Source organism: Antechinus flavipes, chromosome 5 (assembly GCF_016432865.1).
Source record: "Antechinus flavipes isolate AdamAnt ecotype Samford, QLD, Australia chromosome 5, AdamAnt_v2, whole genome shotgun sequence".
NCBI classification, from domain to species: Eukaryota; Metazoa; Chordata; class Mammalia; order Dasyuromorphia; family Dasyuridae; genus Antechinus; species Antechinus flavipes.
Window position 1 is genome coordinate 70,665,156 of NC_067402.1, and position 22,156 is coordinate 70,687,311.

The 22,156-nt window shown below is 36.9% G+C and overlaps 1 protein-coding gene across 3 annotated transcripts in view; it reads left to right on the plus strand.

Annotated features, from left to right (window-relative positions):
* Positions 1-22,156, plus strand: part of CCNY (cyclin Y) — a 268,660-nt gene that overhangs the window by 105,252 nt on the left and 141,252 nt on the right. Inside the window, exon 1 of one of the 3 annotated variants that reach the window (XM_052000562.1) lies at positions 14,896-15,328. The exons of the other annotated variants lie outside the window; for them this stretch is intronic. Within the exon in view, the coding sequence (XP_051856522.1) occupies positions 15,283-15,328 (46 nt within the window). The 5' untranslated portion in view covers positions 14,896-15,282. Of the gene's footprint in view, positions 1-14,895; positions 15,329-22,156 lie in introns of those variants that run through there. 3 annotated transcript variants of the gene reach the window in all.

The window sequence follows — 22,156 nt, forward strand, 5'->3', positions numbered from 1 at the left end:
GATTTAAAAATGAATTTAAAGAAAGTCACTTTGGCAGTTGTGTGCAAGATGGATTGTAGTAGGGAGAAGTTTGAGACCAAATAGGAGATTTTTGTAATAAAATAGGTGAGAAATAATGATGGTATGAACTAGGTCACTTCCTATATGTCAGTGCAAGGAAGGAGACATTCAAAAGATGTTGTAGACCGAGAAATGACAAGATTTGGCAACTGATTTGATATATATATATATATGGGTAAATAAGAATAAGGAATTGAGGATGACATTGAGTAACTTGAAGGAGATGGTGCTTTCAGCAGAAATAGGGAATTTTGAAGAGGGATAGAATTTTGAAGACAAATAATGAGTTCTGTTTTAGACATAATGAATTTGAATTGAAATGGAACAACCAATTAAAGATGTCCATTTAGCAGTTGCTATTGTGAGACCAGACCTCAGGACCTAGTGAGCAAAGTTCCTAATGAACTTGCTGTTAACAAGGGGAAAGTGGCTCATGTTATGGGGAAAGGGTTAGATCTGCTACTGTGTTTAATTGTGTGTGTCAGTAAACCGGCTGCTGGTTGTGGTCATCTTGCTTATCTGGGATAGTCTCAGGAGTTGACATTTATAGCTTACCCTCTACGATTGTATAAGGTAACAATGGGTGTCGGTACAGGATAGCTTTGTCTGTACGTGGTCAGTTTGCTCCTCATTGGAAATGACTCAGATACTGGGTTGCTACCAGGGACATAGTCTTTTGCTGGAGTCCCTTCACTCCATCAGTTTTACTGATGGTAAAACTAGGATTGAAACTCAGACCTCCTGACTCTCCTTCCAAGATTATTTCTGTTGTATTATTGGGATCTATTATATAGATACCAGAATCTCTTTGAATACTCACACTTGCAATGATTGGGTTTCACAATTTCCTCACTACTATCTTAAGAAGCCATAAAGTATTAGGAAAAGCAGTAAGGTAACTAGGGGACGCATAGAGCACCATGTCTTGGGTCAGGAAGAGCTGAGTTCAAACAGCCTCAGACAATTCTTAGCCATGGGACCATGGATGGGCATGTCTCTTAATCCTGTTTGCCTCAGTTTCCTCATCTGCAAAATGAGCTGGAGAAGGAAATGGCAGACCACTTCAGTGTCCTTGCCAAGAAAACCCCAATTGGGGTCACAAAGAATAAGACATATTGAATCAGTGTGGCAGCCAAAGGGCTGGATAGTCTCAAAGTCATGACCTGGATTCAAGCCTGGCCTCTGACAAATACTAGATGATTGATCATTTTAAATCATTTAATTTCTCTGGACCTTTGAGCAGTTTTCCAAGAGGCTAAGTTATGGAAGAGTTGCTATTCAACTTTGGTTAAGGGAGTTTCCATATGAATAGTCTCCTAATTTACCAGAAGAAAAAAAAAATAATCAGGAAAGGATCAGTGTGATGCTAAGAATTTCTTTTAACTCTGTAGCCAGTCCCTAGGGGTCGAATCTTAAGGAAAAGAATTTTAGAGCTTCGTGCTTGAGTTACCTTGTTTGAAAAGTGGAGCAGAACCTCAATGTTCAAACAGGCACTGAGGGTGAAGTAGATTTTTTGGACAAGTAACTTCTTTCACTCTGAAAATGACTTTCTTGGTGGCTGATTGGCCTGTCAAACCAGAGCTCAATGGGAATGGAAAATGAGTGTGAACTGTTATTTTCATGCCCAACTGGAAACAAGCCTGAGTAATTATTTTGAAGTCTTGGTTGAACTATGTCCTGAATAAAGTCTAAAAATGGCACCCCTGGCTACTGTTTCATAATCTTACTAGTAATGTTTTTTGACCAGATTTGAACTTTTCATGGTTGTGGAGACATTGCTATTCAGACCTTGTTATCACAGCTTGTGTATCTGGAACTCCTTTGAATCCGCCAAATTGAGTTTGGCTTCATGCTGTCCTGAGATGCTGCTTGCTTTCTGCTCAGGTAATAGAGTATACAGCCATTATAGCAATCTCACTTCCTGGGATAGAGCACCCAAAGGAAAATCTCAGCCATGGGCCAAAAAGGAAAAGAAGGAGATGATTCAAAATTGTATCCTTGATTACTATGCCTTTCTTTTTAATGAAAAACAAAATCCTATTTTTATTGGTTATCTTCTGTTATTATATTATCATAATTTCTACATAAATCCTTAGCACTTAGCACAGTTTCTGCCCCTTAATTGATGCTTAATGTTTGTTGAGTGTTTGATTCCCACCCTTATTCTCCATTCAGTGAATCATCCCATGTAACAAATCTCTTAGACTTGGAATCCTTGTATCCTTGAATCCTGGAATCAGGTATCCTTGAATTCTAATCCTTCTTCAGACATTTATAAGCAATGTGGGGAAAGTCCCTTAATCTTGGATTCCTTATGTGTAAATGGGGATGTCATTAGCACTTCTCTCACTGGATTATGATAAGGATCAAATGAGATAACAAATGTAAAGTGCACTGTAAACCTTACAAGGCTATATGTTAGTATTATTTTTATTATTTTTGAGAAAAAAAGCAGTCCTATAACTGTGACTGATGATAGGAATATTTCATATCCATGATTGCTCACCTTTGGGCTCATGGACTTTGAACATATTCTACACTCTTTGTATATTATTGTCTACTCATCAGTGGAGTGCTCTGTGTATGTATGTGTGTGAATACAATGCATGTAGCACAAGACCACATCCTTCTTATAAAAAGTTTTATCAATGCCTTTTGTTTATATATCACAGTCATTTCTGGAAACACCCTTTTCTCCCTGCATTCAGCTCTTTTCTTTTGACAAAAACAATTAAGCAAAAAACATCTGATGCAGTGACCTGATAGTGTAAACAGCATTCTACCTCAGTAATCCCTTGCCTGTTTGCCAAGAGGAGAGGTATAGGTTTATTGTATGCTCATCAGAATAATTGTTGCTTTTTCACTTACCAAGAATCTTTTAGCATTCTTTCCATTTGTCATTGCAATCATTGTGTATATTTTTCTAGATCTTTCACTCTGCATCAGTTCATGTATAGCTTCTCACATCTCTCTGAATTTCTGTAGTCACCACATCTTATTTTACAAGATTATTCCATTATATTCCTGTGTTAAAAGTTTATATTGATATACTACTGTCTGTGGGCAGCCACTTTATTTCCCAGTTTTTCATATAGAGGTATAATTAGACTTTTCCATATGTAGGATAATTTCAGAGTCCAAAATCTTTGTGACTGAGATGAATCTCAAATGCTATTTATGTTTCAGTTAGCTCAGAGGTTCTTAATTTGGTTTTCATGGACAGATTTCAGAGGATCCAGGGGAAAGAAATCCACCTTTATTTCAAAATAATTGATTTTCTTTGCAATTTTCTTTATTTTATGCAGTTTTAAAAACATTCTCCTAAGAAAGGATCCATAAGCTTCACCAGACTTCAAGGAGTCATGACTTACATAAAATGATTAAGAACTCCTGTTTAAATTTAGGTAAATAGTTAACTAGTGCTTTCTAGGTACTCTCTGGGGTCATGACTCTCTTTAGTCAGTTGGCCTAAAATCTGGGTTACAGTTTTCATTACTTTACCCTTAATTTTGGCTCTCTAAGGCTAGGCAGTTTTCTTTTATTCCATCCTATTTCCTTCCCATTGCTTCTTCCCATCTTCTCTTCCTCCTCTCCCCTCCCCTCCAGTCTTGGCTTCTGAAAGATCAGAGTTGTTTTTCCTCTGGGCCCAAGGCCCAACCGTCTTTGGCTTCTAGATAAAAGTATTGTTTTGGCAGTCACTTCTCCAACTTAGATTGATGTCCTCTTGATTGGTACCCACAGGAAATATCTGACTAACCTTTTGGTTATGGACATCCAGCTCCTGGCCAAGCTGTTCATCTCCATCAGTATTTAATGGATTTTATTTCTCACAATACAAATTTTCTTGACTTCTTTTGCTTTTAGCCTGCCTTTGCTTCTACGATTTTGTTAGCAGGTTGTTTTTCGAAGTTGTTTCACTTGGATCAATTCATCCTGTATCCTTTACAACATTCTTTGTGCCTCTCTTTTTAAAATAATTTAAACTTTTATTTTCAGTTCCACATTCTGTCCCTTCCTTCTCTCATTGAGAAAATAAGAAATAGGGTACTTATTATACATGTTTGTTATTTAGTCATTCAGTCATGTCTGACTCTTTGTGATCCTTTTTTAGGGGTTTTCTTGGTATAGAACAATTTGCCATTTTCTTTTCCAGCACATTTCACAGATGAGGAAACTGAAGTAAATAGCATTAAGTGACTTCCCAGGGTCACATTGCTAATAAGTATCTGAGGCCACATTCGAACTGAAATCTTCCCACTACAGGCCGAGGACTCTATTGAGTCATCTAATTGCCCATTTTATATATATATGTGTGTGTGTGTGTGTGTGTGTGTGTGTGTGTGTGTGTGTGTGTGTGTGTGTGTATACACAGTCCTGCAAAACATTAATACTTTGGCCATGTCACCAAAAAAACAAAACAAAAACAAAAACAAAAACGGAAGAAAAATAAAGGGAGGATGGCTTACTCATGGGGGCAGCTAGATGGAGTCAGGAAAATTTGCATTCAAGTTTGACCCTCAGATACCTACTAGATCTTGTGCAGGTCACTTAACATTTAACTAGTTTCCTCATTTGTACAATGAAGATGATGAGAATAATGGTAGTATCTACTTCCCAAGGTCATTGGGAGGATCAGTTGAGAGAATAATTATAAGGTACTTGATACATAGTAAAGACTAAATAAATGTTAGTTAACATCATCATTATTATTATTGTTATTGCCTCATGACTAATAAATTTTGGAGATGAGATTGGAGTCAACCTTCTCTTGCTTTCAGGTACAGCAACTCTTTTCACTAAACTATACATTTAGAAAATGGCAGAGAAGAGAACAGGGGAAGAGAGCATTTATTAAATTCCTACTATGTGCCAGCCCTGTTAAGCACTTTACAAATATTATCTCAATTGATCATTTGCATTTGTACCATCTTCTTCCAGCTCCATTCACAGTCACTTTTCTTGAAGGTTGTGATTTGCAGTAAGCTATAGTACAAAAGAAGATTCTGTTTTTTTCCTCCAAACCTTCAATTCTTGAAAGTCAAACTGTCAAAATTAAAATATGTGTTTGTCCTTGGTACCTGTTTTCCTCATAATATTCTATTTATCTGTAAAACGTCTAATGGCTCAAAATCGAGACAAATAAATGGTATGGTTCATTTACTTGTTTTTACAAAGAAGATCTAGTAATGTAAGTTTATTCGCCAGTTTCTTTGGGAGTGAAGAAAAGATCACTCTCATACATTTAATTGCAATGTTTTTAACTGGCTTAGTATTGTTAGATGGCATGGAACTGGCAGCAGCTACTACTGAACCTTAATTAATGGGATTGAAAAATCGACTTGATTTTGTGATTCTCTATTTTGAGAATGCTTTCCATGTCACACTCGCCTCCAAAAATAAGACTGGTGGGCTTTCTTGGGTAATGTTTAGTAGTGTTCAGAGTTTGAATTGACTCTTGTTCATATGGCTATTTATAGGCCTCTTTGACTCATTTAATAGTCTTCTGACAGTATCATGGTTTTCGCGAGGCATATGTCTTGAGGGTGGATGTTAGAAGCAGCCTGTTATTTTGGTGTGCATATACACTAACATTTTATGAAATGAATGGGTTTTTCCTTGGTAAGTCTGCCTTAGATTGCAGATATTTCAGTTTAGTATAATTTACTGAGTCTCTTTCTCTTTGAACCTTGTATGGTAACTTTTCTTCTAGGAAGAATTTAATTGGTCTTATTTTGGGGGACTCCTGGGCACAGTCAGATTAAGTAATGATTTCAAAGTGAAATGTCTGTTCTGTTGATATAGTTCTTTTAAATTCTCATATCAAATATGTTGAGTCAAAAATGAGAATAACTTATCTCAGACACCCCAAATTTCCTTATTAATGTCAGCTATCCAGGATACTGCTAAAGGTAAGAATAAAAATAGCTTTTGACTTGTCCAAATGAATATCACAAAGCTCAGGCATTTTACACTGAGAACTCTTCATCTAGAATCTGTTAAATTTTTCTCAAGATACATTTCTCACAACTTGGATTGTTTAGCATATCATTACTGATTATTTGTATTTTGTTGTATTTGTATTATTTGCTTTTTCTGCACACCATTGCACAGCACATTAAAAACAAAAAATTTAAATGAGTTTACTGTCACAGGAAAGCTTAGTTTTGGGAGTAAGTAAAAGCTTACAGGGAGTGACAAAACAGAAAAAGACAAAATATAACTTAAAAACTAGAACAATCTGGGACCCGTCATTTATTATTAAGGTCCAGTAGACTCTATATTTTGGCAGTCTATGACTGAGCCAAATAATTTTGATTTTCATTATGATGCTAATTCTTGGAATGTTCTGCCCTCTTACTCTTTACCTCTTAGTTGGCTTCCTTCCTTACTTAGCTCAGTGCCCCCCACTTCTCCTCCACAGGAGCCTTTTCCCATCTCTTACTTCTTTATGTCTTGCTTTTCAGATTTTTGTTGTTAAGTCGTTTCATTTGTGTCATACTCTTTGTGACTCCATTTGGGGTTTTCTTGGCAAAGATGTTGGAATGGTTTGCCATTTCCTTCTCCAGCTCATTTTACAGGTCAAGAAACTGAGGAAAATAGGGTTAAGTGACTTGTTTAGGGTCACACAGCTGTAAGTGTTTGAGGCTGGATTTGAACTCACCAAGATGAGTCTTCATGACTCCAGGTTCAGCCCTCTGACCTCTGTGCTATCTACTGCTCCCTCTAGCATGTATGTACCAATTTATGTACATGTTGTCTCCCTGATTAGAATTTATAGATCTTGAGGACATAGATGATCTTTTTTGATATTTATTTTGTATTATCAACACCAGTCACAGTGCCTGGCCCATATTAAACTCTGTTTAATACGACAGGGAAGTATACAGGGCACTTTTAAAAGATTTCTTGAGAAATTATTTCAATAAGTATTTTGGTGCTTAAAGTATTAAACACAAGTTGCCTTGAAAATCCTTCATTTCTCACTGGAACCAGATAAATGAAGTACTGTAATGTGAGAGCATTATACCTCCTCCTATAGCTCTTTCCCTTAAATGTGAAGAAGCACCTTCAGACAGAAAGATGATGGGGATCTTTTCATCCTCATCTAATTTTCTCAGTGACCTTTTTTACATTAGCAGACAATAGAATAGATATTGCATTCTCTTTCTGCAGAAGAGGCCACATTTTGTCTCTAGTATTGATCATAAAATGCCCAAACTCCTTTCCTAATTATTATATCCAATTAATGACTTCAGGGTGAGAATCTTTGGCTAGGCGAAGATTAATGGGGCTAAAGGCTTGAAGCAATGTCTGAGACACATTGGAATCATAAATTTTTAGTGCTGGGACCTTCGAGGTCATTTGGTTCATTCTACCTGAAGCATGAACCCTCATAACTTTCTGAACAAGTGATCCTTTTGCATATGTTTCAGTACCTCCAAAGAAAGGGAACCACCATCTTGAGAGGCAGACTATTCCATTTTTAGACAGCTCTAAAGACCTTCCTTGTGGTCTACTAAATTCTGCTTTCCCATAACTTATATACCATTGGTCCTGGTTTTCTGTCCTCTGAAATTATACCGAGTGTCTAATCCCTTTTTTTCATGACAACCTTTGAAATATTTGGAAGCAGTGACAAGCTTCCTTGCTGTGTCTTTTGTCTGGACCAAATTTCTCAGTTCCCTTAATTGTTTTTTATATGCATAATTTTGAGTCACTTCATGCTATTACATATTTCTTCTCATTATGATCTGGTTTGTCAACTTTTGCATTAAAATGTGGTGATGAGAGCTAGTCCCAGTACTCCCTATGTAGTCTAACTAGGGTAGAGTATACTAGGGCTATTGTCTCCCTTAGGACTTTATACATTTACCAATAGAGCCCCAGGTTACAACTGTGATTTTGTTTGACACCATTTGACTTGTGTTTGAGCTTTCAGTCAACAAAAATCTCACCCCTTTTTCTAGTTGAGTTTGTCCTATCTTGTGCTTATAATACCTACAATTAATATTTTACATTGGAAAACAAAACAAAACAAAACCCCGATATCATTGAAACAACCAAACTGATATAGCTCTGTTGAGAGACAAGAAAACCTAATATTGCCTCTGACACAGGTTGTGTGACCCTGGGCAAGTCCACTTACCTCTCAGTGCTCCCTGAAACTTTGTAAGACTAAAGCTGCCCTGACCTATACTGATTGTGGGGAGTTTCCTCATTGGACTTTTTCTCTACCAATGAAATGACAAATCCAGTTCCTATTCCTTCCTCTAACTTTTATCAAAATTGATTAAGCCCATTGTAGAGTTTATTAAGTCAATTAAAAGTAGCTGAAACAGAACTACCTCCCCTACTTCTTATTTATCAGAATACTCTCTAGCTGGGTAATTATGGAGCAATATTACTTTGACCTTCAGTTTTTCTTTCTGTCAAATGGGAATAATAGTAACTTGAACTTCATATCTCACAGAGTAATTGTGAAGAAATTACTCTGTAAACTATTAAAATTAATATGAGGTTGTGAACCTTATTTCTGTTTAGTAAAGTGCTGTTTTTAAAGTCTATAATATGCATAATGGAATTATCTATACATCTATACATTTCAATCCATTGAGTGATAATGAGGGTTTCTTTCTATTACTCTCATCAAGGCCACACTCATTCCCTGTTTAGACCATTCTCGGAGATTCTGTAGAGATGAGAAAGTAGGCATTTGAATTATGTGCATTTCTTTGGCCATAAATACAAGGAAATATGAGATGATCCTTCTTAGGCTGATCTTTAAGCTCCATGGGGGCAGAGACTGCTTCATGTTTGTCTTTTTATCTTCAGGTCTTAGCATCACACCTGGAAGACAAGAGATATTTGATAAATGCCTCTTGATTGGCAGCAAGCTGGTGTGGCTTACTTAATGCTCAGATTTGAAAGCAGGAAGGTCAGCTACTTTTAATTGACTTAAAATAATAACATCATCTATATCACTGTTGTTGTGAAGAACAAATTAGATAATATATGTAAAGTTCTTTACTAACCTTGAAGGGCTATATAAATCCTAGCTGCTCTCATTATCATCTTGTTATTCCCCACAAAATACAAATAGGTTTAGATCAGAGATTCTTCAGTTTGTTCCATTTTGTGTTCCTTTTTTGCCCAAGAAATTTTTGTGTGGCCCTAGATATATAGATAAATAAAATAAGTATACAAACCAAACATTTATTGATAATAAATCATAATTTTATGACCCCCATATTCAGTTATGTGACCCCATATGAGGTCATTGCCCACAATTTAAGAAGCTTTGATCTAGAGTAGGGTTTCTCAATAAATCCCTGTGGATGGATTTCAGGGTTTATGACCTTGGATGAGAAAAAAAAATAACATTTTCTTTTCACTAAACTTTAGTTTATTTTGGAATCTTGTGTATTTTGTTTTATGCATTTGAAAACCTTATCCTGAGAAAAGAATGAATAAGCCTTAGACTTCACCAGACTGCCAGAGGGTCTAAGGCATAAAATTTTTTTGAGAATCATTAGATAAAGGACTCAGCAACTGGAGTAGCTGCTTTATGGAAGATTTATAATATGAGGAAATGGACAATAACAACAGTAATAATAAATAGCATTTTATATAACATTTCAAAGTTTGCAATGAGCTTTACAATATTATTGTATTATATTCTTACACCAGTCCTGCAAGATAGGTGCTATTATTATTCCCATTTTACATGTGAAGAAACTGAAAACAATATCAAGTTATTTTCTGAATACATAAGAAATTAAAAAATAATGAAAGTCCGTTTCCCATCTTAACATGAAGAGCTTTAGAATTGGCAGTTACAGAATACTTATTATTAATGATAACAGTTTAAAATTTTAAAATTGTTATTTAAAGTTTATTAAATGTTTTGTTTAATTCACATTGAGCTGTTAAAGGATGCCAGTAAGAATCTGAGGCTGGATTGAACTTGGGTATTTCTAGTGCTCCATTCACTGTACCACCTAGTTGGCCAAATATGGAAAGACCAACACCTAGAGAAGGAGTATTCTTGAATCCCAGAATTTCAGAGTTGGGCAAGATCCCTAAGATCATTAAGTTTGACTTTACTTGTACAAGAATCCCTTGTATTACTAACTAAATGGACATCAGGCTTTTAGTTGAAGCCCTTTATGAAGGAGAAACCACTAAAGCCAAAAGAGGCCAGTTGTACTTTTGGGTACCATAGATTGTTAGAAATCCTCCTCTACTAATTAGCTGAAACATCCTCACTATACTTTCTACTTACTTCAGTTCTCCGGCTGAGCAACATCATTACAGGTATACATCCTTTATCCTGGGACAGACCTGCAAATGCTTGATAGCTCTCATTTCCCATCCATCTTCCATTTTTCCAGTAAATTTTTTTTCTTCTCCAGGTTAAAAAATTACCATTTTTCAACTTATCCTTTAAGAGGCATGAATTTGAGACCCCTTATCATCTTGGTTACCACTTTACCAATAAGCTCTCCATCAAATGCCTCCTTCAAAGTATTATTTTCCAGCTCTTTGGGGGCCTCAGGCTACAATTTGACACGGAGATGATTATATTGTCAGCTATATATTATATTAGAATCAGACGAGGAAGTAATGTTGTGAGTAATTTGAAGGAAAGATTTTTTTTTTTTTTTTTTTTGAGATGGGGGAAGAAAGGAGGTTTGGAAAATCAGCAGAGCGTGTTGGAATACATGGGAGCTGTTGGAATACACGGGAGCCACCTGACAATGGCTGCTGGAGATCCAACCCAAAATGGATCTCCTCTTGTAAGAGGATGATACAAGGAGACTGAGAGGCAGTTGCATTGTCTGACCTCTCTCCTCTTCCCTTTGCCTCCAATTTATCTCATTCCCAGTCTGCAACACCCGTGTCAGCAAAGGCTACAACGCCTTCAGATAACAAGGGAGTCCCTCTGATGACTTGGATAAAAACTGGACAAAAACCAGCCAAGAGTGACCTCATTTCTGAAACTAAAAGGAAGGGTTATTAAAGGGAGTGCTAACAGTAGCCAGCTGCTGTACTCGAACTAACTAGAGACTTTGCTGGAGGAAAAAAGTGTGATCCAGCCTGCAGCAGCCACAGTCTTTCATATTGCCCCATCAACAGCTGCTAGTGGGAGCAAATTACCCATGAAATATTCCCTCCTTCCACTTTAGATAAAATTAGTTCTAAAAGGAAAGGTTTGTTGACAAGAGAATGTAGTAATGATATGAGATTTAATTTTTTTGTTTCTTTGAAAAGTTATTATATCTTGTTTCCATAAACAATTTTTTTAAACAGTAAGAAATTTAAAAATAATGAGTTTATGTTTTACCTAATTTTAAAATGAAGAGGCTTAGAAATGGGAGATATTAACTATTTATTATTAATGATAACAGTTTAAAGTTTTTAAACTGATTTAAAATTTGTTTTTATTTTATTTTTTCACGTTTTTATTTTATCTTATTTTTATTTTATTCACATTTATTCTCTGATTTGAAATTACATTGGTCCCATTCTCTATTTTACAAATGAAGAAACTCCATCTAGAAGTTAAATGGCTTTCCTGTGGTCAGAGAGATAATAAATTTTACAGTTTCTGGGGTGAGATTTGAGTCCAGGGCTTTGAACCCTACCTCTAGAGAGCTCTACACTCTCACTATTAAAAACTTTGTGACTAATATGATTTATTTATCTCCTGGTCAATTTAAAACTTCTGTAATGATGTAGTTGTAATTCAAGTGTTGACCTCATGAGATCATCAGTGCCCAAGGAGGTCTTAAATTTTGTATTAACTTACAGACAAAATTATCCAGTTTTTAAAAATAATCTATCCACTGTATGCAGCACAGCATGCCACATTGTGGGGGTGAAGATAGAAAGATTTTCAGATATGCATCTAGAACTCTCCTGGATATTGAAAAGACATGGTACAACAGACTTTTTAATACAAAATAGTGCATGATGATGAATATACTTGTGATTTATAAATTTATAAACTGTAATTTGTAAAGAAACTTGGTTTCTTCATCTTAGAAAAATTTAGAGAAATATGATTTTCCTAGGAGTTAATAATTAACCTATGTAAATAAGATTAATTTTTATTGCTTGTACCTTGGCAATGATATTATCTTAGGACAGCTCACAGTAAAAATGACAGTGGAATTTAGAAAAAAAAATCCTGAATTTTCAAATGAATAATTATCCTGGATGGGTGGCTTTTTAATTCCAGCTTTAATAAGGATTCTGGATCTCTGTATTATTTCTTTCTTCCTGCAAAATCATGAAAAAAGGATCCCGGATATCAGAGAATATCTCTTCATTCAAAATCTGGACTATAATAGTGCCCTTCTGTTATATGCCATTGCTTCATGCATTGCTGCAGCCACATTCATCACCTAGTGGCCAGCTGCCAGGAGGTTGATCTATGTTGCTGAACTTACGCCGGTCCTTGAATAGCAGACACAGGCTAGATGATATTAACATGATGTGTATTAATTGTATTTAAATACTCCATTCTCATTATTTTTGTATATCCAGCATTTGTGTTGAGGCTTTTTAAAGTTTTAAAATTAAAAAAAAAACACATGATCATATATATGCAAAGGAAGTGGAATGTGTGTCCTTGTGATTTTAGAGCACTGTTAATTGGATTATTTTGGCTGACAAGACACTTATTTCTTGTACTAATGAGTCTGTCAAATCACATTAACTTGAATGTTGCCCAGTTAACTTCCTAGAGCTTTTTCCTTGTGTAACTTGGCAGGAATAAGTATGTGCCCTGACTTAATTTTTTTAAAAAGCTGTTCTCGTTGGGTTTGCTCATTCCTTCTGTTTCAAGTTTGTTGTCACTTCTTTCTGTTGGATTTGAGTGAAAAATTAGCTTCAATTCATTTGAATTTGCAAAATTTATTTGAAATTGCAAAAATGGAGATAACAAATAGGAGAAAATTGGTGTCACGCTTTGTGTAAATGCCTGGTATGTGTTTTTTGAAGAGCTACATTAATATAGAGGGTGGTAAACTGTGCTTAACTCACTTATCTTGGTTCTGTCTAACCTGTCAGGGCTTAGCTGGATCCCTGGGGCTTAATGAAACTTTCTCCTACCATCTGGGAAGAGAGAATGATGGTGGACTCTAAATTGAGCACAGTCTGGAAGATTGATGTTACAGGAGTGTCAAAAATTTGAGCAACTCTAATAGAATCAGGAAGCATGGATTTAGGAAGACATTCCAAGTTGGGGAATCCTAAATCTAGAGCCAAAAGACCACCAGAAGAGAGTCTGCTTCCTCATTATGGGAATGATGGTGTACTTGCTTTTGTCAGGTGTCTGTGTGGTGGTCATGGGCTTGCTCCATTCCCTCCATGTACCTATGAGCTCAGATACTATCCCTCTGCCTTGATTACAGTCCTGGACCTGGAGCCTTTTATTTGGTGGGATTGATTAAAAAAAAAAAAAAGTCTGTCTTAGTTTGGTGCCATCCATGTCTTTTCAGATATATTCTCAATTCAATCTACTGGTTAGTGAAGGAAGCTCCAGTGTTTTATTGAGTGGAAAATATACTAGATTCTGTATTCTTTCTGTTTAGGGTGGAACAATGGATGGAACATTGAGTCTGAAGTCAGGACAATTATTATGCAGTTCAGCTTTAGGTACTAGATGACTCTGGACAAGTCACTTAAATCACTTTTCTTCAATTTTCTCAATTGTAACATGTGAATAAATAGCATCTAACTCTCAGGGTTGTTATGAGGATCAAATGAGATTTGTGAGGAATAACTTAGCATGGTTCCTTGTACATAAAAGGCAAGATAAGTGTTTATTCGCTTCCTATTCTCCTTCATCTTCCTCTCCTCCTTTCTCTTCAGCCATAGTTGTCACTAGTAGAAGTTACTAGGCAAGTCATTGTGATGTAATGATTAGAGGTCCTCGGATTCAAGAAGACCTGGATTCAAGTTCCATCTCTGACATACTGGCCTTGTAATCTCAAACAAGTCACTTCTCAGTGCCCTAGTCAACTCTCTAAGCTTGTCAATTAAAGAGAAAGTGCCAACCTGATTGTCAGGGGGAGTTTCCTCATTCATGAGTTCCCTAAGCTAATGAAATTATAGATTCAGACATTATCCCCAATACTAATATGGAATTGAGGTGAATTTGAACCAATTTGTTGTGGTTGTTGTTGGTGGTGCAGGCCTCTGTTATTAAGAGCAGATACAATTTAAACAGCTCACTACCTTTTAGTTTAGTAGGTACTAAAATTCTGAATGCCTTTGGAAAATGGCAGGTGTACTCTACCAAACAAACCGTGTTAGTCTCATATTACAAGTCTTACGGGACCAGGAAGATTGTCTTCTGATTACCATCTTTATGTAAACCAGTTTTGGTGTATGTAGGGAGAAGGGATTATTCTGAGAATTTTATGAACTCATTTATGACCTGGAGAGTTCTACATAGTGATGGCATTAAGTGGTCTATAACATGGCAGTCATAATCTCCCATTCTTTTTAAGGAGTAGCACAAAGACTCCAGTGAAGGAAGTAGAAGAATGGAGAGATCCATTCTTCCAGTTTTTACTCCAAGACTAGGGCTACCATTTTTTCTTGTCTAAGCTAGATCACAAAGTTTTCTATAGGATTGTATACCTAGCAAGATGAGGAGCTGAATGTGGTCTTCCTGGAATGCCATTATCCAGGAGGATGATGTAGCACCAGCCAACTGATCCCCAGCATCACTGTGAAGAGAGGTGGGGGGAGTGGGTTGGCTGAATACCTCATAATGTTTCCCCACTCAGAACTACAAGGGCTTGGTCTCCTGTGTCATTTGTCTGAACTAAATTTGGTGCCCACTGAATGTCTTAACTACCACTGGGGAAGCATGGGATTTGGGTCAGAACAGAATTTATAAAGCTTTTGGAAGTCCTCAAGTTCACTATAGCTGGAAGCTGCAATACCTGGGGCCCTGGCAGTTCTATCTAGAAGGACAAGAATAGGTGGGCTGTTGGATGGGCTGGGAGGATCGCTTGGTCTGAAGATGGAGGATCAGTTGGTCTGAAGATGGAATACAGGGGGAAGGGAAGGGGTTCTCACTGTGCCCTTATTCATGGTTGCCAGCAGTCTACCTGGTGACTCCATGCTCAGGCACACTCCACCTGTCATGCAGCAGACTTCCAGTAGGCAGGTTTTCAGAATGGAGAGTCTGCTACAACTTCACCCATGACTGAAGGTGGGACTTGTTGCACCAATATGCCTTTCAGTGCCGGTAGGTTGTTGTTGCTATATGTGTCATTACAGTTTCAAGGTTCCAGGAGTCCCCTACTCCAGGAGCTTATTGTATGGCAAATGGCTTGGTCCTTGTCTCCCATGTGTGATTTGTTTTGACAGTGTCAGACAAGCTATCCTGTTCCACACAATGTGGATACTCTATATCAGTGAATAGTGCACGAACTAAAGCTGAGAGATTTCTCCTTTCTTTTACCTGCACCAACAAGGATGGGGAAGTGAACTAAAACTTAGTTTTTCACTCATGTCTGACTCTTCATAACCCCATTTCAAGTTTTCTTGGCAAATATATTAGAGTGGTTTGCCATTTCCTTCTCCAGCTCATTTTACAGATGAGAAAACTGAGACAGACAAGGTTAGGTGACTAGTCCAGGGTCTGAGGCTAGATTTGAGTTCAGGTTTTCCTGACTCCATCCCTGAGAGCTGGATCACCTAGTGATCCAGCAACATCACCTAGTTGCTCATATCGTGAACGTAAAGCCAGATTAGAAATAGGGGTTTTTCGGGATCATCAAAATCCAAGGGGCTGAGACGAGCAGGAAGTCAGAAAACAGAAGGACCTTTAAAAAACAAACCAACCACCATCCCTGCCACCACCACTACAAAGTGGAACTCTGCCCAAGATGAAGAAGCTAACTATTTTGTATGTTTGTAGAAATGACTGTATGATGAAATGACCTTCTCAAGGTTTTAAGGTAGTTTTGTTCGTTCATTTGAAAAACCTAGAGTAGCTTTTGATGAGTATTATTGTTAGAAATTGATCATGTATATACATATACAGATACTAGAGCAGTTCCTGAGGTTATGTGTATCTGTGCATAATTATCTGTACTTTAAGATGTAATATATATTTATATATATTTTTTATCACAGAATCTGGGTCTTTACTATCTCATTTTCCACATTCTTATCTTTTAAAGAATGTGTTCTTCAGATTCTTGTAAAATGTAATTAATGGGAAATGTGGTAGCAAGTAGCTGAACTGAGCTTGGTCTCATTTGGATCTACATCATTTACTGGTGGTGTGGCTATGGGCAAGTCATTTTATATGTCTTAGAATCAGTTGACTAGTTAGTGAATTGGGAATATGAATAGCTGAAGTTCTTATATCCCAAAGTTGTTATAGTGATCAAAGAAGATAATGTATTTGTAAAAGCACTTTATAAACTTTTAAGAACCATATTAGTGTCAGCTATTATTCCAGTTGTTGTTATACCTAGAAGGATTGTTTTTTTCTAGCTGTAAAATGAGTGGGTAGGATTAGGGATTTCTGAAGTCCATTCCAGCCTTTTCTTTGTAATTTTTAAAAACTATGAACAATGTATCTTTAAGTAACTGTCTACCTAGTAGAGGTTTCAGGGTATCCAGTTCCTGTCCCATCTGCCTTAGGCTAGAAGGATGAGACTTACAAGGAACAGAAAAATAAAAACATAATAATGGGCTCTTCTTGGAGGACCTAAGAGGAGAGTCACTGTTAGGAAAGCAAAGTTTAGGCAGATAAGCAAATATTGTCTTTGGATGGAGTCCTGTCAGTGATAAGACCCAGGTCATAAAATATGGTAGGCAAACAGTGACTCAGGGACAGAGGTAGGGAGGTGTATTGGGTAGGAAGCTGAAAGTTGGGAAGGTAGGGAAGCAAGCCCATGGGCAAGAGCAGATCAGGATCCGGAGGAGAAAACACAGTAAGGGACAATTAGTAATACTCAGCTGCTAGGATTTGCCCGCCAGAGATAGAGTATCTAACCAAACTTCCTTATTTTACCCAGCACCAGGAATGTATCGTGGACATGCAGAAAATTGGCACTTAAGCTATCCTTGGGCATGATGAATCAGGACATCACCTCATTGGTCTTCAGTTTTTAGAGACCCATTATTTTAAAACTTCATGAAGTAATTTAGGTAGAGGGATAATACCTTTAGTTGTTGCTAAAAAAAGAGAAAGGAATGAAGAGAAAGTCATCTCAACTCACAGTAAACCTCCAACTCACTTTTCTCATATCACTTTTGAGGTCAAGCAGTTGAAACTTTTTCTCTCTTTCTTACATCGTGTAAATGTAGAGCTTCTGAAAGGCTGTCAAATCTACCTCTCTCTCCCTTATTTTACAGAAGAGAAAATTCAGGCTGAGACACATTAAGCGACTTGCCTCGGGTCACACAGCTAATATCTGAAGTAGGATTTGAATTCAGGTCTTCTTATTGCTGAGCCCAGTGCTGTATTCTCTGTACCACCTAGTTGCCTCTTCACAACCAAAGTTGGAATGCTTTTTTTGCTCTTTGATGGCTTTCCTAGTATCCAGGAGAGCCTGATATAAAGTCAAATTCCGAAAATATTTGTTAATTTTCTTTTAACTCTTTGATATGCATTGCATCTGATTTCCTTGGCACAAAAACAATAGGGGTTATAACTCATGGAATTTCCTGTAGGGCAGTTTTGTAACTCATCTACTTCATGGTGCTGGTCTATATTGGAAACCCATTAAAAATGTTCATTATCATTTGCCAGAGGACTATTAATTGGGTCAACTTAGGCCTTAGAGTAGAACTTGCTCTATAAAACTATAATTTTTAATTCCTTAGGACTCATATTGTCTTCATTTCCAATAATTTCTTTCTTCAGAATTAGTGCGAGGATTTTTCATACATATTGGGCATATGCAAATCTATGTGCCTATCTTCATCACTCTTTCCATCAATATGACATCTAGTGTTAGCAAGTCTAAACAGCTTCTGGTGGTTTTATTTAGTGAAACCTTCCTTGAAGGAAACATATTGAATCAAATAGAATATCTTTGTTTCTGTCATGTGAAGACTATTCTTGGGTAGGAGATGATGGGGATGGTGAATATTCTTATAGAAGGAACAGCTTGGGAAAGATGTCACTATATGACATGGATTCTTACTTGATTCTCTGTATTCAGCCTGATATCTTTGGCCAGCTTAGATTAAAAACTTTCACATGAAGTGGCGTATTTGAATATTTAGAGAAATAATAGCAATGAAAATGATTGAATTAATGTAGTCCATATCCTAGTCTACTCTAGATTCTCATGAATTCATACTTTATAGACATGGGATAACGCACATGTACCTACTTCACTTGGTTAGAGCAACATGTCTGTCCAAGCTCTGCTGGGAGCTTTTGTCCTCCAAAATCAATTTGTACCAGGCTAGCAGTCTAGACAAAGAATATGCATTATAAGAAGCCATGTTTAATTGTGACAAAAACAGCAAAGGAAGAAGAAAAGCAGTTAACACAAGAGACCCAGTCAGAATTAGTTTCAACCCAAAGAGAAATGATGTGAGAAGCAGTTGACCCTCAAACTCACATTCGAGGAAGGAGCAATGTTTAGCAGATGTGTCTATCTCTTGTAACTTGACCAAGGGGTGGCGGGAAGATTGACTCCTGCAGCATCTCATTCTCCCAGTTCACAAAGTCTGATGCTTTCAGCTATATTGGTCACAGCTGGGGGTTCTTAGTTTGCTACAGTTACTTCTCAGCAAGCTGACTCTATCACTGCTGGATTGCTGGGCACTTTTTTGTTAGAACTCACGCTTCCATGATTACCTCTTCCAATGTTCCTTCCTTTTTTCTCAGAAACATTGTTTCCAAAAGAATCTGTGCCTTGCCACACAGTTAACCTGAACTACAGGCACACACACAGTACCTTGGGAACTGAGGTTTTAAGAACTTCAATTAGACCTTCCCTTTGGGGTTCAGAAACTCATGGGAAATGTAGTCCTTTCTTCACTTGTAGTCTAATACCTTAAAAAAAAAAAAAAGCCCGGTGTAAAAAAAAAAATACTTAAAAAAAAGGGGGAGTGGGGCAAACATGAAACACATGAAATTTGATTGTGGAACATGGAAAACATGTTTTGCTAAAGTTGCTTGATTTATACTCATCACCTGTTTCTGTCATAGGATTTTTTTCCCTTTAGATTTAAAAAATATGACTACAATGATTTTTTTTTTTTGAAAGGGGTAACAAAGTGAGGACGTCTTTCTATATTTAAAATACTCAGTCTGAATTGTGCCAGAGGACTTCACATGGCTACATTATTATGCTCAGCAATTTTTTCTTCTCTAAACATTGACCTATCCACTTAGATTCTGTTTTTCCCTAAGAAACTCTGATTATGCTTTATTATTATTATTGTTATTATTTTTAATGAGCAAAAACTTGACTAGAATCAAGAACTAAGTTCAAACATGATCTCAGACACTAACTTGAAGATCTGGGAAAGTCACCTAATGTCTGTCTCACTTCCCTCATTTGGAAAATGGAGATAAATAATAGTACCTCTTTCCCAGGGTTTTTGTGAAGATCATACAAGATAAAAATTGTAAAGTGCTTTGCAAACGTTAAAGCCCTATATAAATGTCGGCTGCTATTATTACTGTTTTTTATGGTTGTTAACTATTACTAATATTATTAGCTCTCCTTCTCTTTTCTTCCTTTTCCCTCTGCTATTTCTACATTAGTATGACAATTGTTGCTATTGTTATTATTAATGAAAAGAGTATTCATTTATTTTATATTTTGGTTGTAGTATATCCTCCTAGATGGGGCAGCCAGGTGGCACAGCATATAGAGTACCAGACCTAAAGTCAGGACAACTCGTCATAAAATCTGCCTTGGACACTTACTATGTGACCCCCCCCCCCCAAGCAAGTTACATCCCCCTGTTTGTCTCAGTTTCCTCATCTGTAAAATCAGCTGGAGAAGGAAACTGCAATGCGCTCCAGTATCTTTGCCAAGAAATCCCCAAATGGAGCCAAGGAGAGTTGGTCATGATTGAAATTTTCTGACATCCACCACCATCAAATGTCTTACTTACTTACTTACAAATGCCCCACTCCCCAAACTCAAAAGAGTTACATTCTTAGACACTCTGGAATATCCCAGAATTTTTATCGTTTGGACATATCGACCAGTAAATAAGTAGAAAATCACATTAAATGTAAAGCTAGTATACTTACCACTCCAATTGTGCTCTTGGCATCTTTCTTCAGCCATTGTGCAAGTTTTGAGGAGAAGCATCAAGCTTGGGTTTGCCAAAGCAGGTCCAATAAGTTTCATTCTGAAGTTTGCAATGTTAGACCACTTTTTACTTCACTGAAGAGGAAGCAAGAACATGAAACTGGCATAGGAGTAGGGGTGGGAGGAACACTTACAAGATAAACTCTTATTTATTTATTTTTTCCCTTGGTAATTATTAGCTTTAGTTTTTGGTAATGGAATTGATAAATGCATATTGAGATTTACATTTTGCAAAGCTTAATATTCTGTATTTGTTCTGAGAAACTTCAAAGATACTCAAGGCTCTGAAGTTACTCCAGGAGGGCACATTTTGCTCATTCATTTGGAAAACACCCAATATATATATTTTTGAAGTTAAAAAAAAGTTCATGATACTAGTTTTTTGACAAGAAGTTAGGAGGAGGTATAGAGTTTAGTATTCATGCTCCATGCCTCTTCCCTTCTTTTTACTGCCTCAGTAGACTATAGAAGCCAGTGTGCATTTATATTTATTAAAGAAGGATAAAGCAAGAGGAGAAAAAGAAATATATTTTGTAAATTTTTCCTTGGCATATATACAAATACATATTTCATTTGCTTTCATCAGTTTTAACAACCATATCTTTTTTTTTTTTTTTTCATTTGTTTTCTCTCTCTGTTTATTTTATGTAAGTGCAGTCTTAGGCCTGTTGCCATAGGATAGTGTTTTGCCACTCAGCTCTAACCAGTAATGTGGAACATAAAACTGGAGCTGACAAAAGCAATAAAGTGGCCACACCTATTTAGCTTTCTTATTTATTTCAGTTTGCTAAATAAATGGCACTTGGTTGGGCAGCTCTATCCCTTCATTCCTCCTATTGCCCTATTTTGTATAGAATATATCTCTGAATTTGGATTCTTTCTGTTCCTGAATTTTTTATGTGATAGGTTTTTACTGGATAGCAACTTCCCTTGTTTGTGCTTTAATACTTTCAATTCTGGGCCATAAAGTGGGTGGGTAAGTGGGTGGTGGGGAGAGTGAGTTTCTCTAGCATAGAGCAAAAGCATAGTCTATATCTTCTCACTCCTTCAGCAGTTGTACATAAACCCTTTTAATTGTGGAAGCAGCTTGGCATAGGAGATAGGGGTACTGGGCTTGGAGGCATGAACATCTGGATTCAAATTCTAGACCCTTTGATACTCACTGCTCTCTGAACCTGGGAAAATCAGTTGATCTCAGGCCACTCCCTAGGTCCTGGGGACTAAGTCATAGACCTAAGTCATAGATGGCATTCTCTACATTGATGAAATCTCAGATTCATGGTGTATTTGTGTGATTCTAATTTAGCAATACCTTAGAATAGCCTTCAAGGAGAAAAGTAGTAAGAGAAATATAGCTGCAACCAAAGAAGGCAGTGCCCTTCCTTTGCATCTTGGCTGAGGAGTTATTTATAGTTATCGGGCATATTTATAGCAACATCTAGCAAAGTTGCCCCCTTCTATAGTTTCTCTTGCTACCTCATTGCCTTCTTGAGACCCTGCCAGCATTGGCCCTTAATTTTGCCCTGGTATATTTATTTTCACCACACTCAAGAGGTAGTTTGCTTCCCATTTATGATGCCCATGGCCTGGAAATGCCTTTGCACTTTATAAAAATATTAATGACACATGTAACAGATCTTTCTGAGTCAAAAGTGTCTTCAACTGTAAATTGAGGATTTTGAGCTTCCTGTGGAGACAGTGTGATTCCATGTAGAAAGTACTGGGCTTGGCGTCAGAGAACTCTTTTGTTTGAATCCTAGTTCTGTTGC